The sequence below is a fragment of the Erpetoichthys calabaricus genome, chromosome 13, assembly GCF_900747795.2.
Source record: "Erpetoichthys calabaricus chromosome 13, fErpCal1.3, whole genome shotgun sequence".
Taxonomy (NCBI): domain Eukaryota; kingdom Metazoa; phylum Chordata; class Cladistia; order Polypteriformes; family Polypteridae; genus Erpetoichthys; species Erpetoichthys calabaricus.
This window is the reverse complement of record NC_041406.2, coordinates 108782451-108799104: the sequence shown is the minus strand read 5'-3', so window position 1 is coordinate 108799104 and position 16654 is coordinate 108782451. Positions and strand designations below refer to the sequence as shown.

Here is a 16654-nt window from a genome sequence, read left to right as displayed (position 1 = left end):
GATACTATACTCTCATTAAAAAGGGTTCCTTTACTTCTTTTGAGTAGTATATACTTTTTTTTTTTCAGTTTAAACCTATGACAAACAAGAAAAAAATGCCTTACCAGAAATATCAATTTCAAAATTTAATGAATTATTATTATTACTATTAAAATAAATTTGCAGCTTTTCAGATTGAATTATTTAATTTAAATATAAATAATTAAATATTTAATTTAATTTTAATATTTAATTTTAGGGTTGTATATTATAGAAGTAAAGATTTAACTCTGACAGTTTATTCAACGTTTAAAATTGTAATACATTTATAGCCCGTCTTTAAGGTGACTTGTTAAATGTAAGCGACTACTTCATTTGGACATTCGAGTAAACAACAACAGTCAAACATTTGTTTTAATCTGACTGACTCAATCAAGTAGTGCCCACACTTAAGTCCACGTCAATCCATTAAAATTAGGCAGACACAAATTTGTATAGTTATGTTCATTTAAATTTTCTTCAGACCTTGTTTAGTAACAATAATAATAAAAAATAATTCATTACATTTATATAGCGCTTTTCTCAGTACTCAAAGCGCTATCCACACAGGGTGGAACTGGGAAGCGAACCCACAATCTTCCACCGTCTCCTTACTGCAAAGCAGCAGCACTACCACTGCGCCACCTGTAACGATAAATATCCATCTACCCATCCATTTTCCATCCCGCTGAATCCAAACACAGGGTCATGGAGGTCTGCTGCAGTCAATCCCAAGGCACAAGGCAGGAACCAATCATGGACAGGGTGCCAACCCACCGCAGGACACACACAAACACCAAGCACACACTAGGGCCAATTTAGAATCGGCAATCCATCTAACTATCATGTCTCTGGACTGTGGGAGGAAACTGGAGCGCCCGGAGGAAACCCATGCAGACACAGGGAGAACATGCAAACTCCACACAGGGAGAACCCGGGAAGCGAATCCAGGTCCCTAGGTCTCCCAACTGCGAGGCAGCAGCGCTACCCACTGCGCCACCGTGCCGCCCAACAATAAATATCTCATATCCAAACTTTTATTATTATTGTTTTTTCAGAGCCGCTAATCATAAATGACGGTGGTAAAAATACACTGCAGTCTTAATAATGCACTCGACAGAGTGTTATAGTGTAAGATACTGGCACTTGTAGGCTATCGTCGCTGATGTATTTTACGAATATACACTCCGTCTCTTACAGTCATTTTATCTTGACCGTCCACCTTTAGAAATTATCTTACACGTCCACCTTTAGAAATTACTCCCACCTTTCTTTTTACGTATCCATAAGGCAATTGGCTAAAGTGGAGCATGAACGACAAGTAACACCGATTTCCGATTTGTTAAATTAAAAAGGTGATTGACCGCGACGTTTAAATTTTCGATTGGCTGATCAGTGCCTGACGTTCACAAATTTAATATATGATTGGCTGAAGTCGAAAATGATATTTACGCCCATTTTACTCCGGTCTGCAGCAATATCTACTTGGAGACTGTTGGAGAGCGCGTTTACGTCACAGTTGACGTCAATTGCGTCTATTACCCCGGAAGTGAAGAAAGTGACTGCGGCTGTACTTGCCTCTGTGTTTATTTTGTTATGAGTAAAATGGCGACGGCCAAGTTGGGTAAAGGGAAGAAGGCGGTCAGCCAGGATGAGTTGAGGCGGCTTATGCGACAGAAACAGCGAGAGACATCTCAAAATAGGAAACGAGTCGAATCTCCTTTTGCTAAATATCCTTTTAACGTTCGTTGTTGGGGCTGGGGGGCTGTATGTGGTTACAGAATATGACTGAGTGCAGTTATAGAGACTTTTCGATAGTTTATTTTATACATTTATATTTTAGGAACAAATAAGTAATGCTTTCGATCTTTGAAATGCAATTTTTTTATTTGTTCGAAGCGAGGACTGTCTTAAAAATACACTTGGTCCTTGGTTTTCCTTAATGAAATAATTTGCACGTACAATAGTCTCGGCCACTTAACCTGTGTATTGTGCAATACTCCCATTAAAAGTGACATACTATGGCAAACGCATATTCTTGGAAAACCGCATAAACAGGTAAGATCGCCCGTTTGTTGTGTTTGCTAATTTTTAATGTGCTTACTCTAAAGCTCAGTACAGATGTAAGGTCCAGCATCTCCTGTACTTTTCTGTAATGGAGTCTCCCGCGATACAGTATATGGCAAACTTAAATTGTCACTTCTTTAAAATTGCATTTATTGCATCATTATTTTATTGTGTAGTGTAATATATTAATTACGTTCTTTTATAGAAAGTTGACGAACTGAAAAGCTCGGAGCAAACCTCATCTCCTGCCCCTGTTAGCAATACACCAGCAGCCGTAGATTTGAAGAGGAAAGCACCAAGTGTAACCGATCCAGACGTGAAGAAAGTAAAACGTAATGCATATGACATTTTTTCTACAATTACTCGTTAAGTCTTCAGTTAAAAAAAAATACGGAGTGACTAACAAATCACCAGTACAAATTGTTGTAATTCTGTAATGCTTGTTATTCGGGGATGCGGTTTCTTAAAGTTAAGTGATGATCGTGTCACAGAAACAAGAGCCTGAGACTTTGGATTTTACACATTACACCTTGTGACGATCGCATTTCCTTCAGTCTCCATCAGCACTTTCCTTCAGGATGAATACATCATCTATTAATCTATCTGCTTTAAAATAATCAATTTTGTTATCAAGTGCCTATTGAATTCATTTACGTAAAAGCCAGTTAAATTCCCCATTTAGTCTGTGATATGCTGTGCAATATTTCATGACATTATCACTTACCTGAACTATATCATATTTTTGTCCACTTAATGCTAAAATGAGACATGGTTTTATGTGTCAAATTAAATTACATGTTATAACACGGCATTATATGTACTTCACATTTTATAATCTAGGTCCTCATAGCTAATTTAAATCTTTAAAGTAGATTAGTAACTTAATAAACATATTTTACTTTTTCCTACATGACAAGATCCCAAAGATGTGGAGGATAGATGTAGAAAATCTAAATATGTTATTTTTTTCTTTTAAGTTTTAGAAGAAACAGCCCATTCTACAGAATCGGAGTAAGTCTTTATTCATACGTATGTTTAAATATTTTAATTAGAAAACCTTTTTCTGATAAGAGTGAAGGTTTGTTTTGCACTTTGTTGGTTAAATTTTGCTTAACAGTACCTGGTTGATTTTTGATTTCAGTGTACTTACATTTATTAAAAATTATCATAGTATTATAATCAAGTAAATGTTTATGTTGATTAATTTGTGGAAAGCACCTTGAGTTGCATGTAAATGTATGATAAGATGCTATATAAATAAAGTTAACTTTATTGTTATGCACCTTTCTAGTTCTAAAAATAATGCAGTGTTTTTTAAGCATTCTTTCATTAAATGGATTTTCCATCTCTAAAGTGCATTCTGTGAGTAGCACATGAAGGTATTAAATATTCTGTTAATACTAAAATAATACTCTTTCTGTTAGTATTTAAGTTTTTACTCAATTTATGTGTAAAAATATATAGTAACGTTATGTGCTTGGAGAAAAGAGAATCTGCAGAAGAATTTAAATCGGATACAGTAATCCCTCCTCAATCGCGGGAGTTGCGTTCCAGAACCCCCCGCGAAAGGTGAAACTCCACGAAGTAGGAACCATATGTTTATATGGTTATTTTTATATTGTCATGCTTGGGTCACAGATTTGCACAGAAACACAGGAGGTTGTAGAGTGACAGGAACTTTATTCAAACACTGCAAACAAACATTTGTCTCTTTTTCAAAAGTTTAAACTGTGCTTCATGACAAGACAGAGATGACAGTTCCGTCTCACAATTAAAAGAATGCAAACATATCTTCCTCTTCAAAGGAGTGCGCATCAGGAGCAGAGAATGTCAGAGAGAGAGAAAAAAAAGCAAACAATCAAAAATTAATAGGGCTGTTTGGCTTTTAAGTATGCAAAGCACTGTGCGGGAAGCATATCGCTTGACAAAGCAGCCACATGTAAGCCCAGCAAGGAAGGGAGCAATGTGAAGGTAATCTTTCAGTATTTTTTGAGGAGCGGCCGTATCCTCTAGGGGTGCGAACAGCCCCCGTGCTCACAATATATTTGAGGAGTTTAATTTAATACGTAATACGCGCTCTGGTTGGGTAGCTTCTCAGCCATCTGCCAGTAGCGTCCCTTGTATGAAATCAACTGGGCAAACCAACTGAGGAAGCATGTACCAGAAATTAAAAGACCCATTGTCCGCAGAAATCCATGAACCAGCAAAAAATCCGCGATATATATTTAAATATGCTTACATATAAAATCCGCGATAGAGTGAAGCCGTGAAAGTCGAAGCGCGATATAGCGAGGGATTACTGTAAATGTAAAATTCTTAAAGTTCAACTTTATTTAAATTAAGGAGGCTTTTTTTCTTGAGGAAAATAAATTATTTGTATATTCACTAGGTAAAAAGGTCAGTAAGTATTAGGTAGTATGCAAATGCAAGTGAACATTTTATTTCAGGCATGTCCTTTAAAAGTTATGATAGCAACCAAGTCTTTACTGTAGCTATTACTCATTTTCTCAAATTGCATTAAGATGCATTTATCTGTCATAGTAGCATTGTGTTGTGCTTGTGTGTGTTTGGTCCCTCTGCGCAATCTGATTGGTCAGCTTGGCTTTGGTGGCTCAGTGGTAGGGATGGTGGCACAATATGTTTAAGGGTGTGAAGTTCAATTCCTGATTTTTTATTTATTTATTTATTTTTATGAGTACAATTGTAGCATTTCAATTACAGCTAAGCGAATAAATTGCCTAGCAATGTTGGGTTGCTACATGCTAATGAGGTGCAACCAGAGTTGCCTTCAAAGATGTGAAGTATTTGTGAGAATACAAATTGTGTCTACCATTGGTAGTAGTCAAAAAGCAGACAGGATGCCAAATGGCGAAGTCTGAGAAGTAGACTTTATGGGAACATGATTGAGAGAGGAAGTCCAGAGCAAGAAAGGTTGAGACATAGTAAGGAATGCTGATGGTGCATGTAGGGCAAAGAGGCCAAGTATTCTATATTTTCATATTTGTTCTATGATCTGTTTATGACAGGTAAGTGTAGCTAGTACTTTATAAAACTGTTTCATCTGGTCTATACCTATTTGGCTATCTTACACAAACCACTTAAATCAGGTCTTGCAGCAGTGCTGTTCTCCAGTTGAACATCTGGACTTTCCTTGGGCAGTCCCCTACACTCCCATTTTTTTTCTTTGTTTTACATTTTTTGGTAGATGTGTTAGAATTTTTAGCATCATTTTATCATGGTATGCATATTTCGTATGGATGGTTAATTTTATTTGTTTTTCCAGGAATGTTTTGGTATGACTAAATAATAGCAAGCCATTTATGTGTATGGGCCGTATCACAGTCCAAAATTATGGCAGTTCCACTACGGTACTTGACAGTGGAGTTAAGGTTGTTTTTGTAGAAAATAGTGTTATGTTTTCACCACAGTTCATATTTTTATTGTGACTGAAAGATACATTTTGACTTCATTCGTCCATAGGAAATTCTTTTAAAAGTCTCGTTATCCACTTTGTTTTTTGCAAACTTGGCAACAGTGTTCTTATTCAAGAACAAAGTTGTTTTTCTGTCATCATTGCCATTGGTATTCAGCTAGTGTCCTTTGTTGACATTGGAGCGCAAACGTCTGCTGTACCAGAAGAAGTGTAGTATTTCCTTGATGTGGTGACCTGCATGCTTGTGATGTAATTTTGAAGAATGTTCACATTTAAGCAGCAACATTGTAGACTAATTTTCTTAATTTGTATGCTAGTAAATTCTTAAACATTTTGCAATTGTTTTTTAATAATATGTCTGGCTGCCTACAGCACTCTTGTATGAGTACATTGTAGGTTTTATTTCATTAAAAGATGTGTAGGGTGTGACCAAACTGACTAGGTTCGTTAACGTCAATAATAGAGAGAGCCTCTTGTGTTTCTTGTGGTTGGGAGGCTGGCAGATAGGTTAACATGGCATCTATTTGTTTAACACCTTATTAGTTTTATATTTTTGTTGAACAGTGCAGTTCCATTAGTTGTGAAGATTTTATGTTTATAACTAAACCCTAAGAAACTCTGTTCATAATTTGTCTCAGATGGGGCAATATTTTGAGTGACTTATCAAAATGTATAGTAGACTGTGTCTTTGTTGAACAAGTAATAGGCATGCTTGCATTTTTCACAAGAAAACTAATAGTTGTTGACGACCTGAAAGTGAGTAAAGGAAATCTGTTTTTTTTTTTTATTTGTTTATTTTTTTTTTTGTTCATTTGTGTTTTCATCGACTTAATTTTTTTAATGTTTTATAATGTGTTCTTTAAGCACTTATGTCAGAAATGTCATAACTATAAGTTTTTGAAAAACCTTACCAAATATAAAAAAGTAAATTTGCCCTATGGCCAGTTTTACACTTTTAAGTAATTAATCAGCCTGCACCGATTATAATGGTTAATTTTTCCTTCCTTCCTACTGGGAAGAGCTATAACTCAAGGCGCTTACCCAATAATTTAAAAGTGCTTAACCCTTTTATATCAATTGCATGCATTTTTATATAATAATGTGAAAGCTATGGCACTCTTTATAGCAGTAATAAGTTCATTTAGGCATTTCAGGTACCAGAATTCAGTTAATTGTATTTATAATGAGAGGTTTGTAGGATTTTAATACCTTTTTCATGTTTTTTTTCTGTGTAGAATGGTTTTCTTAAATGTCTATTTCATGTTTTATTTTAGTCTTCCAGCTGACTTTTTTGATAGTAAAAATTCTAAAGGAGTCTGTAGTTCTTCAGTTTCTCAAACCCCTGGCCTACGATTGCTAGCTAATGATTACGATGATGATGATGATGAAGACAATGATGGAAATGAGAATTCTAAGCCAGTATCTGGGAATGGTAGTCTGAAGAAAAATACAGAGATTCCACCAGTAGTAGCGGACAAACTTCCTTCAGGTAATTTTACTTTTCAAGTGAAATCTTTCCTATAGAAGGGAACCTGTAAAGTAACGTTTCAAAAGTCATAATTGCTATGAAAGATTTTTTTATTAATATTTAGGAAGGATTCTAAACTACAACTGAAATAGTTGGCAGTCTGACAAAAATTACAATTTTGTGATAATGGCAAATAAACTTTTAATTGTTAGTTACTGAAACCACCACTTTCTTTTACTGGGTTGATATTTGGTCCTATTTTGTCATCCATTACCTAATTACATCATCAAACTCTTTACCACCATTCCCTAAGCACTGTTAGTTGCATGCACAGAGTTAACTCATCATTAATATGTAGGCACTGCACACATCATCATCATGCCCGAGTTTTTGTCATAGTGTGAGCAGCAGCTGCTCACAAGGGTTGACTGGCTGGTAGGGGGCTATTTGAACAGCATTTTCAATCACAGGAAGTACAAAGCAATTTATTGTGTGACAGTGGGAGTGACATAAATTGTATTTCTAGTAATAATGAAGCATGAAAAACACCCAATGGTGACAGTAGTGCATGAAATGTGCATTTACAATACTACAGTATTTCTGAATCTACATGGGGTGAGTAGTGTTTCTCTCATTCGTTGAATCTTCAGGGAGAAAAGAGGATGCTCTGGATTCAGTTAATCCCATAGGGTATTTTTCATAACAGATGACATGTTACACGTAACACTAACCGACTCACCCCCAATTGTATTATTAAATTAACACAATTTATATGTATGTATTTTCCCCATTACGTGTTTTCATCATATGGTAAAAAATGTAGCTTTTCATTTGGTTAAAATACTGTAGTAGTTAATTTGAATATATGACTTTGTTTTGTTTTTGTGTTGTAGATTTTTTTGATAGCAACGTTCCCATTCCGTCTCATTCTGGGTCCATTCAAAAAGCAGAGGAGTCTGAAAAGCCAGCTGAAAAGTAAGATTTTTATGACTTTTGGAGTTATCAAATGTGTAATTGAGATTTTCCTTTTAATCTGCTTTACACTAATAAAACTTGATGGTCGTTATGGGGTATTCTTTGTCCCCAAAAGGGTTAGGAGCTAGTTCATGCATAGGTTGGCCTAATGAAACACCGTAAAAATAAGTGTTATCAGTGTGTTCAAATGTAGCTAATTTATATCAATGGATCTGAGAGATGTGTGTTACCTTTGTTCCAAGATGGTTAGTCTGTTTTGAAACCGTCATTCAGTTTTGTATTATATTTTGGGATAGTCAAATCACTATTAAAGTGTATGTACAAGGAATTCATTACTTGCGTCATCCATTCTAGTTAGCTGCTTAAGTCAAAGATTGTCTGACACTTACTCTATTTATGTTTAATCTAAAATGCCTTTAATTTGCAGGGTTTAAATAAAGGTAAATGTTTTGTAAGTCTTAGTAATATATACAAGAATATAGTTTGCATGTGTCGTCTGTCTAGCAATAGCATTGTTTTGATACCTATTTTTTTTTCCCCTTATCAGAAAGGAGAATGCTGCTGAAGCTTTACCTGAAGGATTTTTTGATGACCCTGTTAAAGATGCAAAGGTAATAAGTTATTACGACTTGGTCTAGTGGCAAATAATTTCAAACTACACTTATTTTGTAATCCAATCATATAATCAATGCAGCCACATAGATTCACTATAGTTTTAGCATTAGCATCTTTTATTATGTTGTTACTTTTTTAGTATTCACTTAAAACTATTCATTGATTTCTTTTATTATAAAGGCAGATTATCAGTTAAGATTACATATTTCAGAATGACTTCAGCTGTATGTACAGTATGTTAGTGTCATAGTCAATAGACCTTTAATTTAAACTATCTATAGTACTTGCCAAAAATGAAAAAAACTAATGCTGATGGTGTGTTTTTTTTTTTTTTTTTAAATTAAAAAATTGTGTGCTTAGAAAAATTAACTCATTATACACCTCAATTACGTAAAGTGTTACTTACACACTCGATCATTATAAAGACAAGTAAAGTAAGACAACTGTCTTGCTGCAAGAATCTGCAGTGAAGAATAAATGCTTTCTGCTTTACTACAATTCCAGCATTATTATGAACTAATTGCTGTGTAAGCCCATGCTGTAAAAAGCCTGGGGTTCTAGAAACTATTAAAATTGTCAGAAAAAAACTAAAATGTAGACATGTCAGGTAATTGAAAGGAACTATTGTGAGCATCTCTCTCCTAGGAGGATTTGTTTTGTCGATGTGTTTGCATCGCTTGTGCATTAGCGGCAGGAGGATAAGTAAAAGGGATACCATTTTGCTGACGTTAGCGACTGAGAGACTTTGTCGTTCTTCTGAGGTTTAGTTTTGCCGACGTGCTGGCCTCAGTTATGTTATTGGCAGCTAAGAGAGTTTACTATTTCCTCAGAGGCGGAGCTCTTACCCCGACTCCATCTCTCACTTTTGGGCCGAACAGACACACACACTTCCACATGTAGACGTTTTTATATAAGAAAAGCCAATTCAATGAATGATTTATAATTAAGTAAAGAAATATATTTTGCCTCATTTATGTGTAAACTTTAAAACAGATTGTGATTGATTAAAAATATCATAAATTAACATTTTAGTGAACATAACTCCCCATTTATCTTGCACTATAAAAATCAGAATTTTCTTTTATTTGTGTTTTAACTTCCAGGTACGGAATGTTGACACACCACAGGACCAAATGGATAAAGAATGGGACGAGTTCCAAAAGGAAATGCGACAAGTTACTAATGTAAGTAGCCAAACCAGAAGCAGTCTGAAAAGGTTCATGCTTATTCAACAGTGTGTGTCATGTGACCAAGCAACAACTTATTTTCATAATACAGATCATTTGTGTAATTTAAAAAAAGGTAAAAGTCAAAATGTTATTATGTAAACTCTTAACATTTGGAGTTAAGTTCTTTGGTGTTTGCATTTGTTTAAAAATACAAGTTATGTTAAATATAGCCTCTTGCTGGACAGTTTGAAAAATAGATTTGTCATATAAAGCCAATATTGTTATTGTGTTATGCAAAAGTCTTCTCTAATGACCATATCAGTAAATCACTTTTTCAATGAAATGCTTATCTTTACACAGTGCACACAATGTGTGATCATTTAGTTGTTGTGTATATGGTGTTACACTTGATTATGTAGTAACGAAAAGTTTTAATAATTATAAAGTAAGTACATATTATGCATTTTAATGAATGCATATTTTTCATACAGTAGTATTCATGCATTTTTTGTACCTTTTACTAAATAAAAATTTTACAGCTTTCCTGTAATCTGAAGCCAGAGTGAAAGACTTCCATCAGCTTATTACGACTTAAGTAACTTGTAGTAACTACTCAGTTGGGAACCCACAACATGCTCAAGAAATTTAGATAGACATGCTAAGTGATGGAGAGGACAAAAATTGTTCAGACTGTCGTCATGAAGACCAGGGGCCTCATGTATAAACGGTGCATACGCAAAAAGATGTTGCGTAAGAACATTTCCACGTTCAAATCGTGATGTATAAAACCTAAACTTGGCGTAAAGCCACACACATTTCCATGGTAGCTCATACCCTGTTGTACGCAAGTTCTACGCTTGGTTTTTGCAGACTGGCGGCACCCAGCGTCAAAGCAATGCTACTGTTCCAGTGTAGTTTCCCTTTCTTCTTTAGATCCACATCCTTGACGCGGCTTTATAAATACACTGAAATTAACCGCATATTGTTTATTAGTTAAATGCATCTGATTGTATTTAAACTTTAACAGTATAATGGTTCACAGAATGGCCAAACTATTCTAAATACAATAGCTGCTTTAGCGTTGTTACTCTCACTGCACCTTCTTCTTCTTCTTTTTTCAGCTGCTCCCATTAGGGGTTGCCACATCGGATCATCTTTTTCCATATCACTCTCACTGCACCACTCGGAGTATTTATATCGCTGTATCTGAGTGTGAATCACAGCTGTACAGCAGCTGATCGAAAAGAGAATTATCGGTGTGCAGCATCAAGCACACGCTGCCTCAGCCATGCTGTCTATTGAACTGCTCTCACATGGCAAACGCTTCAGAGCCTTTCCTTGCGGTTCAGAAACAGTTTCATCCCAAGAACTCTAAACACACTCAATCAGTCCAAGTGCTCATTGTAGAACTTTTTGTACTTATTAGTACAATTACCTCACTGTAAACTTGCTATACAGTTATAATATTGCACAACCTGAGCCACTTTATAAAGTGTGTATTTACATATGATGATATTTTTAAGATGAAATGCAGCAAAATGTGTTTATTATATTATTATACAGATAAAAATTTAACTTCATTTAAATAATCTATATTGTTAATAATTAAACATGTGATGACATGGTGCCGCAGAGCTAGCGAGCCGCTGGTGCTCCGTTCACGGATTGTTCCTGCCTTGCGCTGTATTCTTGCTGGTGCTGACGCGACACTGGAAGGATAGATGGATAGAATAATTAAACACGTACTACGAAGATATTTCAATGTTCCTTAAAAGTTTTGAAGAATCGGTGTTCTAAGCTTACAGATGGCTTAACGTCTATTACAGAGCTGATTGTGTTGCGATTGGGTATTTTGAGAAAGAAAAGTAAGGACAGGAATTGGAGGTTAGTACGTTTGAGAGAGACAGTACTGCTACAATAAAGTATTTCATCGAAGGTTGTGCACAGCGCAGCAAGCATCTTGCGTGAACATGAACAATCACAGCGCCACAGTGTTCCCATGTTTAATAACATGCTTTAACTCCTATTATCATGAATATGATATCACGTATACATTATTTTAATTATTCAGGGAGCTGTAATATCACGAATGTAATGGATTCTGTGTCCTGTCAGAGGAAGAGAAAGCCCGGAAGCACATAGTGATTCACACACACACAGAGCACATAAAAGATCAAATACAAAACAAAGCATTTAACGTGCTACTTTACTTCAAACCAACAAATAGTACGTTTTTCCTTGCCTCCACTTGGTTTTCGCTGAAATTCTTCAATTTCCCCCATGCTTTTGCCATTGTCTTTTCACAGAACACTGAGCTTAAGGGCTATTTATATTGATTTGCATATTCAAAGAGGCATAATTCTGGGAGGAGCTGGGATGGGGCAGCAGGCGCGTGTGTTTAATTTTCACGCTGACTGGGATTTATGTAGCCGAAGAACGTGGAAGCTGGCGTTCGCACAGATGTATGCATCTGAGTTTTTTTTTGTGTGTAAGCACATGTGCTTACATCATGTTATAGTACGAATTTTATGCATGGCGTTATGCATGAGGCCCCAGATGTTTTTAACAATGGGGTTACAGAAGTGATAAAGAGGATAATTAGTAACTACAGAAAAATTTAGAAAAAGAGCTGGATGGAAAGGGTAGAGAGGAAAATACAAAAGGAGTATGAATTTGTGTTTTCAAAAGTTCATATTGCTATTAAACATATTACTTCAGGATAAAGGATAAACTTTGTGTGGGCTGATATGTTAGCATCTTGCTTAAGATGAGCAAATTGCACATTTTAAGTTAATACGTCTGTTGCAAAGAAACTCCACTTTAATGCAAACATTAATTGTCCTGGTTTTTCCACTTACAAAAATCATAGTAGTTATACTTAATGGGTAGAAGTGTATTTGTTCTGTTTAGAGCAGCAGAATAGTTAGCACTGTTGCTTCAAAGCTCAAATTGACTAAGTAAAGCTATCCCATAAATATAAGAAATTGAATTAAATTTAATCTGAATGTGCAGTACAGTTTGAGTATTCAAACTTAAATGAAAAATACTGAAATTCCGTAATCAGCCTATTGCACTCTGGGCATTGCAGTGTAACTTGCAGACTTTTTCAGATTTTATCCTCCATTAGCACACCACTTCCAATAACAGTATTTGCATTTTCTATTTCATAACTACTGTTCTCATTAATAAGTCAGGCATCCTTCAAAAAGATCACATCACTGTAATGATATGTCCTAACGCAAGCAATGACCATAAATTTCCATTGCTTGTTATAGAAAATTTGGAAAAGCTCAGGTCATTTAAAAACATAACCCTAACTGTCATGCCTGTTAAGTGCAGTATGTAAATTAATTTTAATACTGTGTTGTATTTTCTTAAGTTTTGTTTTGTAAATTTGACTATTCACTAATCTAATCTACTGTACATCATTTTTAAGCTGTTCTGTTATGCATCTTTTCTCTTCTACATCACAGCCTCAGTCCTGACCTTTGTCGGACAATTGAGGTTTTACTGTGCTTTTCTCATATGGATCAGTACCACACCACTTTTGTTAAAGAAATTAATTTTCCTTGTGCTATGAAAATCTTCATGCCCAACTGCTTCCCTAATCACAAAATATGAATATATTTGGACTGTAGTGTATCTGTAATGTAAAGGTATACATAATTATAGAAAGCCTTTTCTAACAGGGCAGCTACTATTTAAGTTAAAGCACTTAATGTAATCTATACTCATGCACATATATAGGCTTGTGTATGCATATATTTATTATTGTTATAACATTACACACATACAATATTGAAGTGTTCGATATAGTCTTTAAAATGGTACACTGTTTGAACCGAATACACAAGGAGTTTAGCTTAATTTTGTTTTATTATCTCCACAGTAAGTTTACTAAAGACGTGGTATGTGCACACATTAAGATAGAAGCCACCATTGATAGGTGCCATTTTGCAGTGGTAAAGCATGGTGTGAACAAAAAGCAAGAATGGCAGTTTGATAAATTTTATTCTTAGTCATCACTACAATACACATGAGTTATGTAACATTAAAACAAGATAGCTGAGTCCGATGTTGTTTGCTCCCTTTGCATAGGACAAGACTGGAATTTGGTGGACTTTTCTTGTCTTACTGACACATTTATTAGGCCCTTTATGAACACAGTTGCTTTTTTATGTATTGTTGTGTCAATTTTCAAATGTTAAGTACTCTGTTTGGTTATTTAGGTGTCTGAAGCAATAGTAGCAGAAGATGATGAGCAAGGACGTTTGGACCGTCAGATTGGAGAAATTGATGAACAAATGTAAGTTAATTTCTCTTACTGTGGCCTTCATTATTTTAACAAGATTTTCTGTGTACATTTTTATATTACATTACATCCATCCATTATCCAACCCGCTATATCCTAACTACAGGGTCACTGTGGTCTGCTGGAGACAATCCCAGCCAACACAGGGCGCAAGGCAGGAAACAAACCCCGGGCAGGGCGCCAGCCCAATGCAGAGCACACACACCAAGCACACACTAGGGACAATTTAGAATCACCAATGCACCTAACCTGCATGTGTCTTTGGACTGTGGGAAGAGACCGGAGTACCCGGAGGAAACCCATGCAGACACGGGGAGAACATGCAAACTCCACACAGGGACAGTTAGTTATATTTCTGTTATACTTGTGGATGTGTATAGACTTTGGTATATTTTTCTTTATGGATCACTGTCATAGTTCTATCTTAGTTTCAAGTGTCAGATATTAATGCACTTTCCTTTTAAATATAATAACACCTCTGCTAATGAATCCTCCGAGAACAAAGCTCTCAGTAGAAGTAGACATAAAATGCACCATGGCACATCCTTAAATATCACTCTGCTACAGTGTTGTGTTAGCTATTATTGAACTTCCTTCCACAGAATAGTTTATTTTTTATTTTTTTTCTGTTGCAGATTTTGTGGCTGATGAAGAATGCAAAATTATTATACTTGAGAGTATAGTTATTTTATGTGCACAATAATATTAATTAGAAAATAATGCATAATTTGTGCAGTATGTCACTAAAACATAAAGCAGTATGTTTAGTAATTAAGATGCAGATTATAAAGAGGGTAGAAGTGGGGGAAAAAGATACGGCAAATAGCAAAATCATTGAGATCACCACCCAGTCATGAAAGGAGCTATTGCAGAGGGTAGAAGAGGGGACATGGGTAGAGAGTACTTCACCTGCTAGTACTTCGGAGATGCTTCTGTGTTAATTCCCAGTAGTCTGGATGCATGGCTTGGATTGTTTCACAGAGTTGGGGAATTTGTGGCAGATGGTGTCCCAAGTGAGGTGTAAGGTGGAGCTGGCGTTTGAATGTCAAGGCAGTGATCAAAGTAGCTGAGGCCATGTGGAGCCACATGGAAGGAGCCATTAATGGCTACAAATTGCAGTGGCATTGTTGGGCAGACGGCAGATGGCATGAGTCCTACCATGCCTACATATGCCAGAGATTTTTTTTAAACACATAGCATTCAATAATTGCTTAATCATGTCAGGTGCCTAATTTTTGAACATACTTCAGTGATTTGATATTGTGTTCCTGTACATTGAATGCAAGACATTTAGTCTTTATAGTAAAGGTAATATACTGTATCTTAACTGTAAAATATATATTTATATATTCTTGTCTTCAGGCAATAGGCTAACTCCGTTCTGCTTTTCATTGCAGCTCTTTCACACTGGCCATTTTTTTGTAATATGAAGGCTTTAACACATCAGATTGACTAGCAAGTCTTTTTCACTCCGTTTTTGAGATGCCAATTTGTCTTCCCAGTTCTTTTATTTCACCTTTTTTATATGACCTACTTGACTTTATTTCTGGTAGCTTTTCTTAGTTTGGTCCCAGGCTTATATTTCAGCTTAATGTAACTGATGACTACATCATTTCAGACAGATTTTATGAAAGTGCATTGCACAATATTTTTTTTTAATCCATGTTTTATGTCTTGTTTCTAGTGAGTGCTATCGACGTGTTGAAGTCCTCCGAGACAAACAGGAATTATTTAAGGAAAGCTTAAAGAAACAAATGAAATCCACATCCACACACACTGCTGATGAAACTGACAGTGAAGGTGAAGAGGAACTTCAGGATCTTTTGTCTTCAGATTGGAGGGCAAAGGGCACTTTATTATTTCAGCTCTCAACACCCCTCTGAAGACATTGTTCTTTTTCCCTCCTGACCTGCTTTTTATGTTTCATATTCTTTCAACAGACCTAACAAATGTTTTCAGTAACTTCAGATGCCAATAAAAATGACAGTCATGGATAAAGGAAAATTTGGGTGACTATTGCAGATGTGTGCCTTTTTCTACGTATTTATTTAGTACATTGTAAATAGTAACTTTACCAACTAAAAGCTTTGTTCAGACTCTGAAAGAAAAATTTCCTCTTTTTTTATGTGTACATAAAAGCAGTGGTTTTTTTTTTTTTTTTTATATTATAGTTGTTTTTCTTGCTGGTTTATACATACAGTACATATTTACTGAGTGAACACATTCAGCAATAGCGTAGTGTGAAGGTGCTGTGGTTTGTGTTGCTGTCTCACATCTAGAAGGATGAGCACTCTACACATTCTCCCCTTGTACATTTTGTTTCCTTCCACATCCCACACACTAAGTAAGGCTGTATGGCACTTCTAAACCTGTCCTGTTTATGTCTGCGTGTGGACAGTGGCACGATGGCCAGGGCTGATTTCTGCCTTGTGCACAGTGTTGACAGGATGAATGTTGCCCCACCTCTCCACCACTGTTCAATGAAATAAACTCAATATAAAAGTAAAATATTCAGTTTAATGCGTTCTAATATAATAAAGTAAATAAGACATCAAATTAATGTTGACTTTTGTTGAGGTCTATATGTAATATGCAGT

General features: G+C 35.6%; 1 protein-coding gene across 2 annotated transcripts; it reads left to right on the top strand.

The window, feature by feature from the left end:
- The first annotated feature begins 1561 nt into the window (after positions 1-1561).
- znf830 (zinc finger protein 830) lies at positions 1562-16156 on the top strand. Of its 2 annotated transcripts, none has more exons than XM_028817429.2 (10): positions 1562-1748; positions 1977-2076; positions 2291-2417; positions 3063-3096; positions 6793-7007; positions 7880-7961; positions 8509-8572; positions 9680-9760; positions 13975-14051; positions 15742-16156. In XM_028817429.2, exons 1-10 carry the CDS (start codon positions 1615-1617, stop codon positions 15938-15940), a joined length of 1113 nt encoding a protein of 370 aa, XP_028673262.1. In that variant the 5' UTR covers positions 1562-1614; the 3' UTR covers positions 15941-16156. The 2 variants fall into 2 exon arrangements, with proteins under 2 accessions (XP_028673262.1, XP_028673264.1); XM_028817431.2 differs by having other exon boundaries at positions 1563-1748; positions 3069-3096.
- Positions 16157-16654: the final 498 nt, after the last annotated feature.

What these genes read in the sequence shown, in the direction of transcription:
- znf830 (XM_028817429.2), top strand. Translation starts at nt 1,615, where the DNA reads ATGAGTAAAATGGCGACGGCCAAGTTGGGTAAAGGGAAGAAGGCGGTC. An exon ending in TTGGAAAACCGCATAAACAG is followed by an intron (nt 2,077 to 2,290) that starts GTAAGATCGCCC and finishes GTTCTTTTATAG; the next exon opens with AAAGTTGACGAACTGAAAAG. An exon ending in AGCGGACAAACTTCCTTCAG is followed by an intron (nt 7,008 to 7,879) that starts GTAATTTTACTT and finishes TTTGTGTTGTAG; the next exon opens with ATTTTTTTGATAGCAACGTT.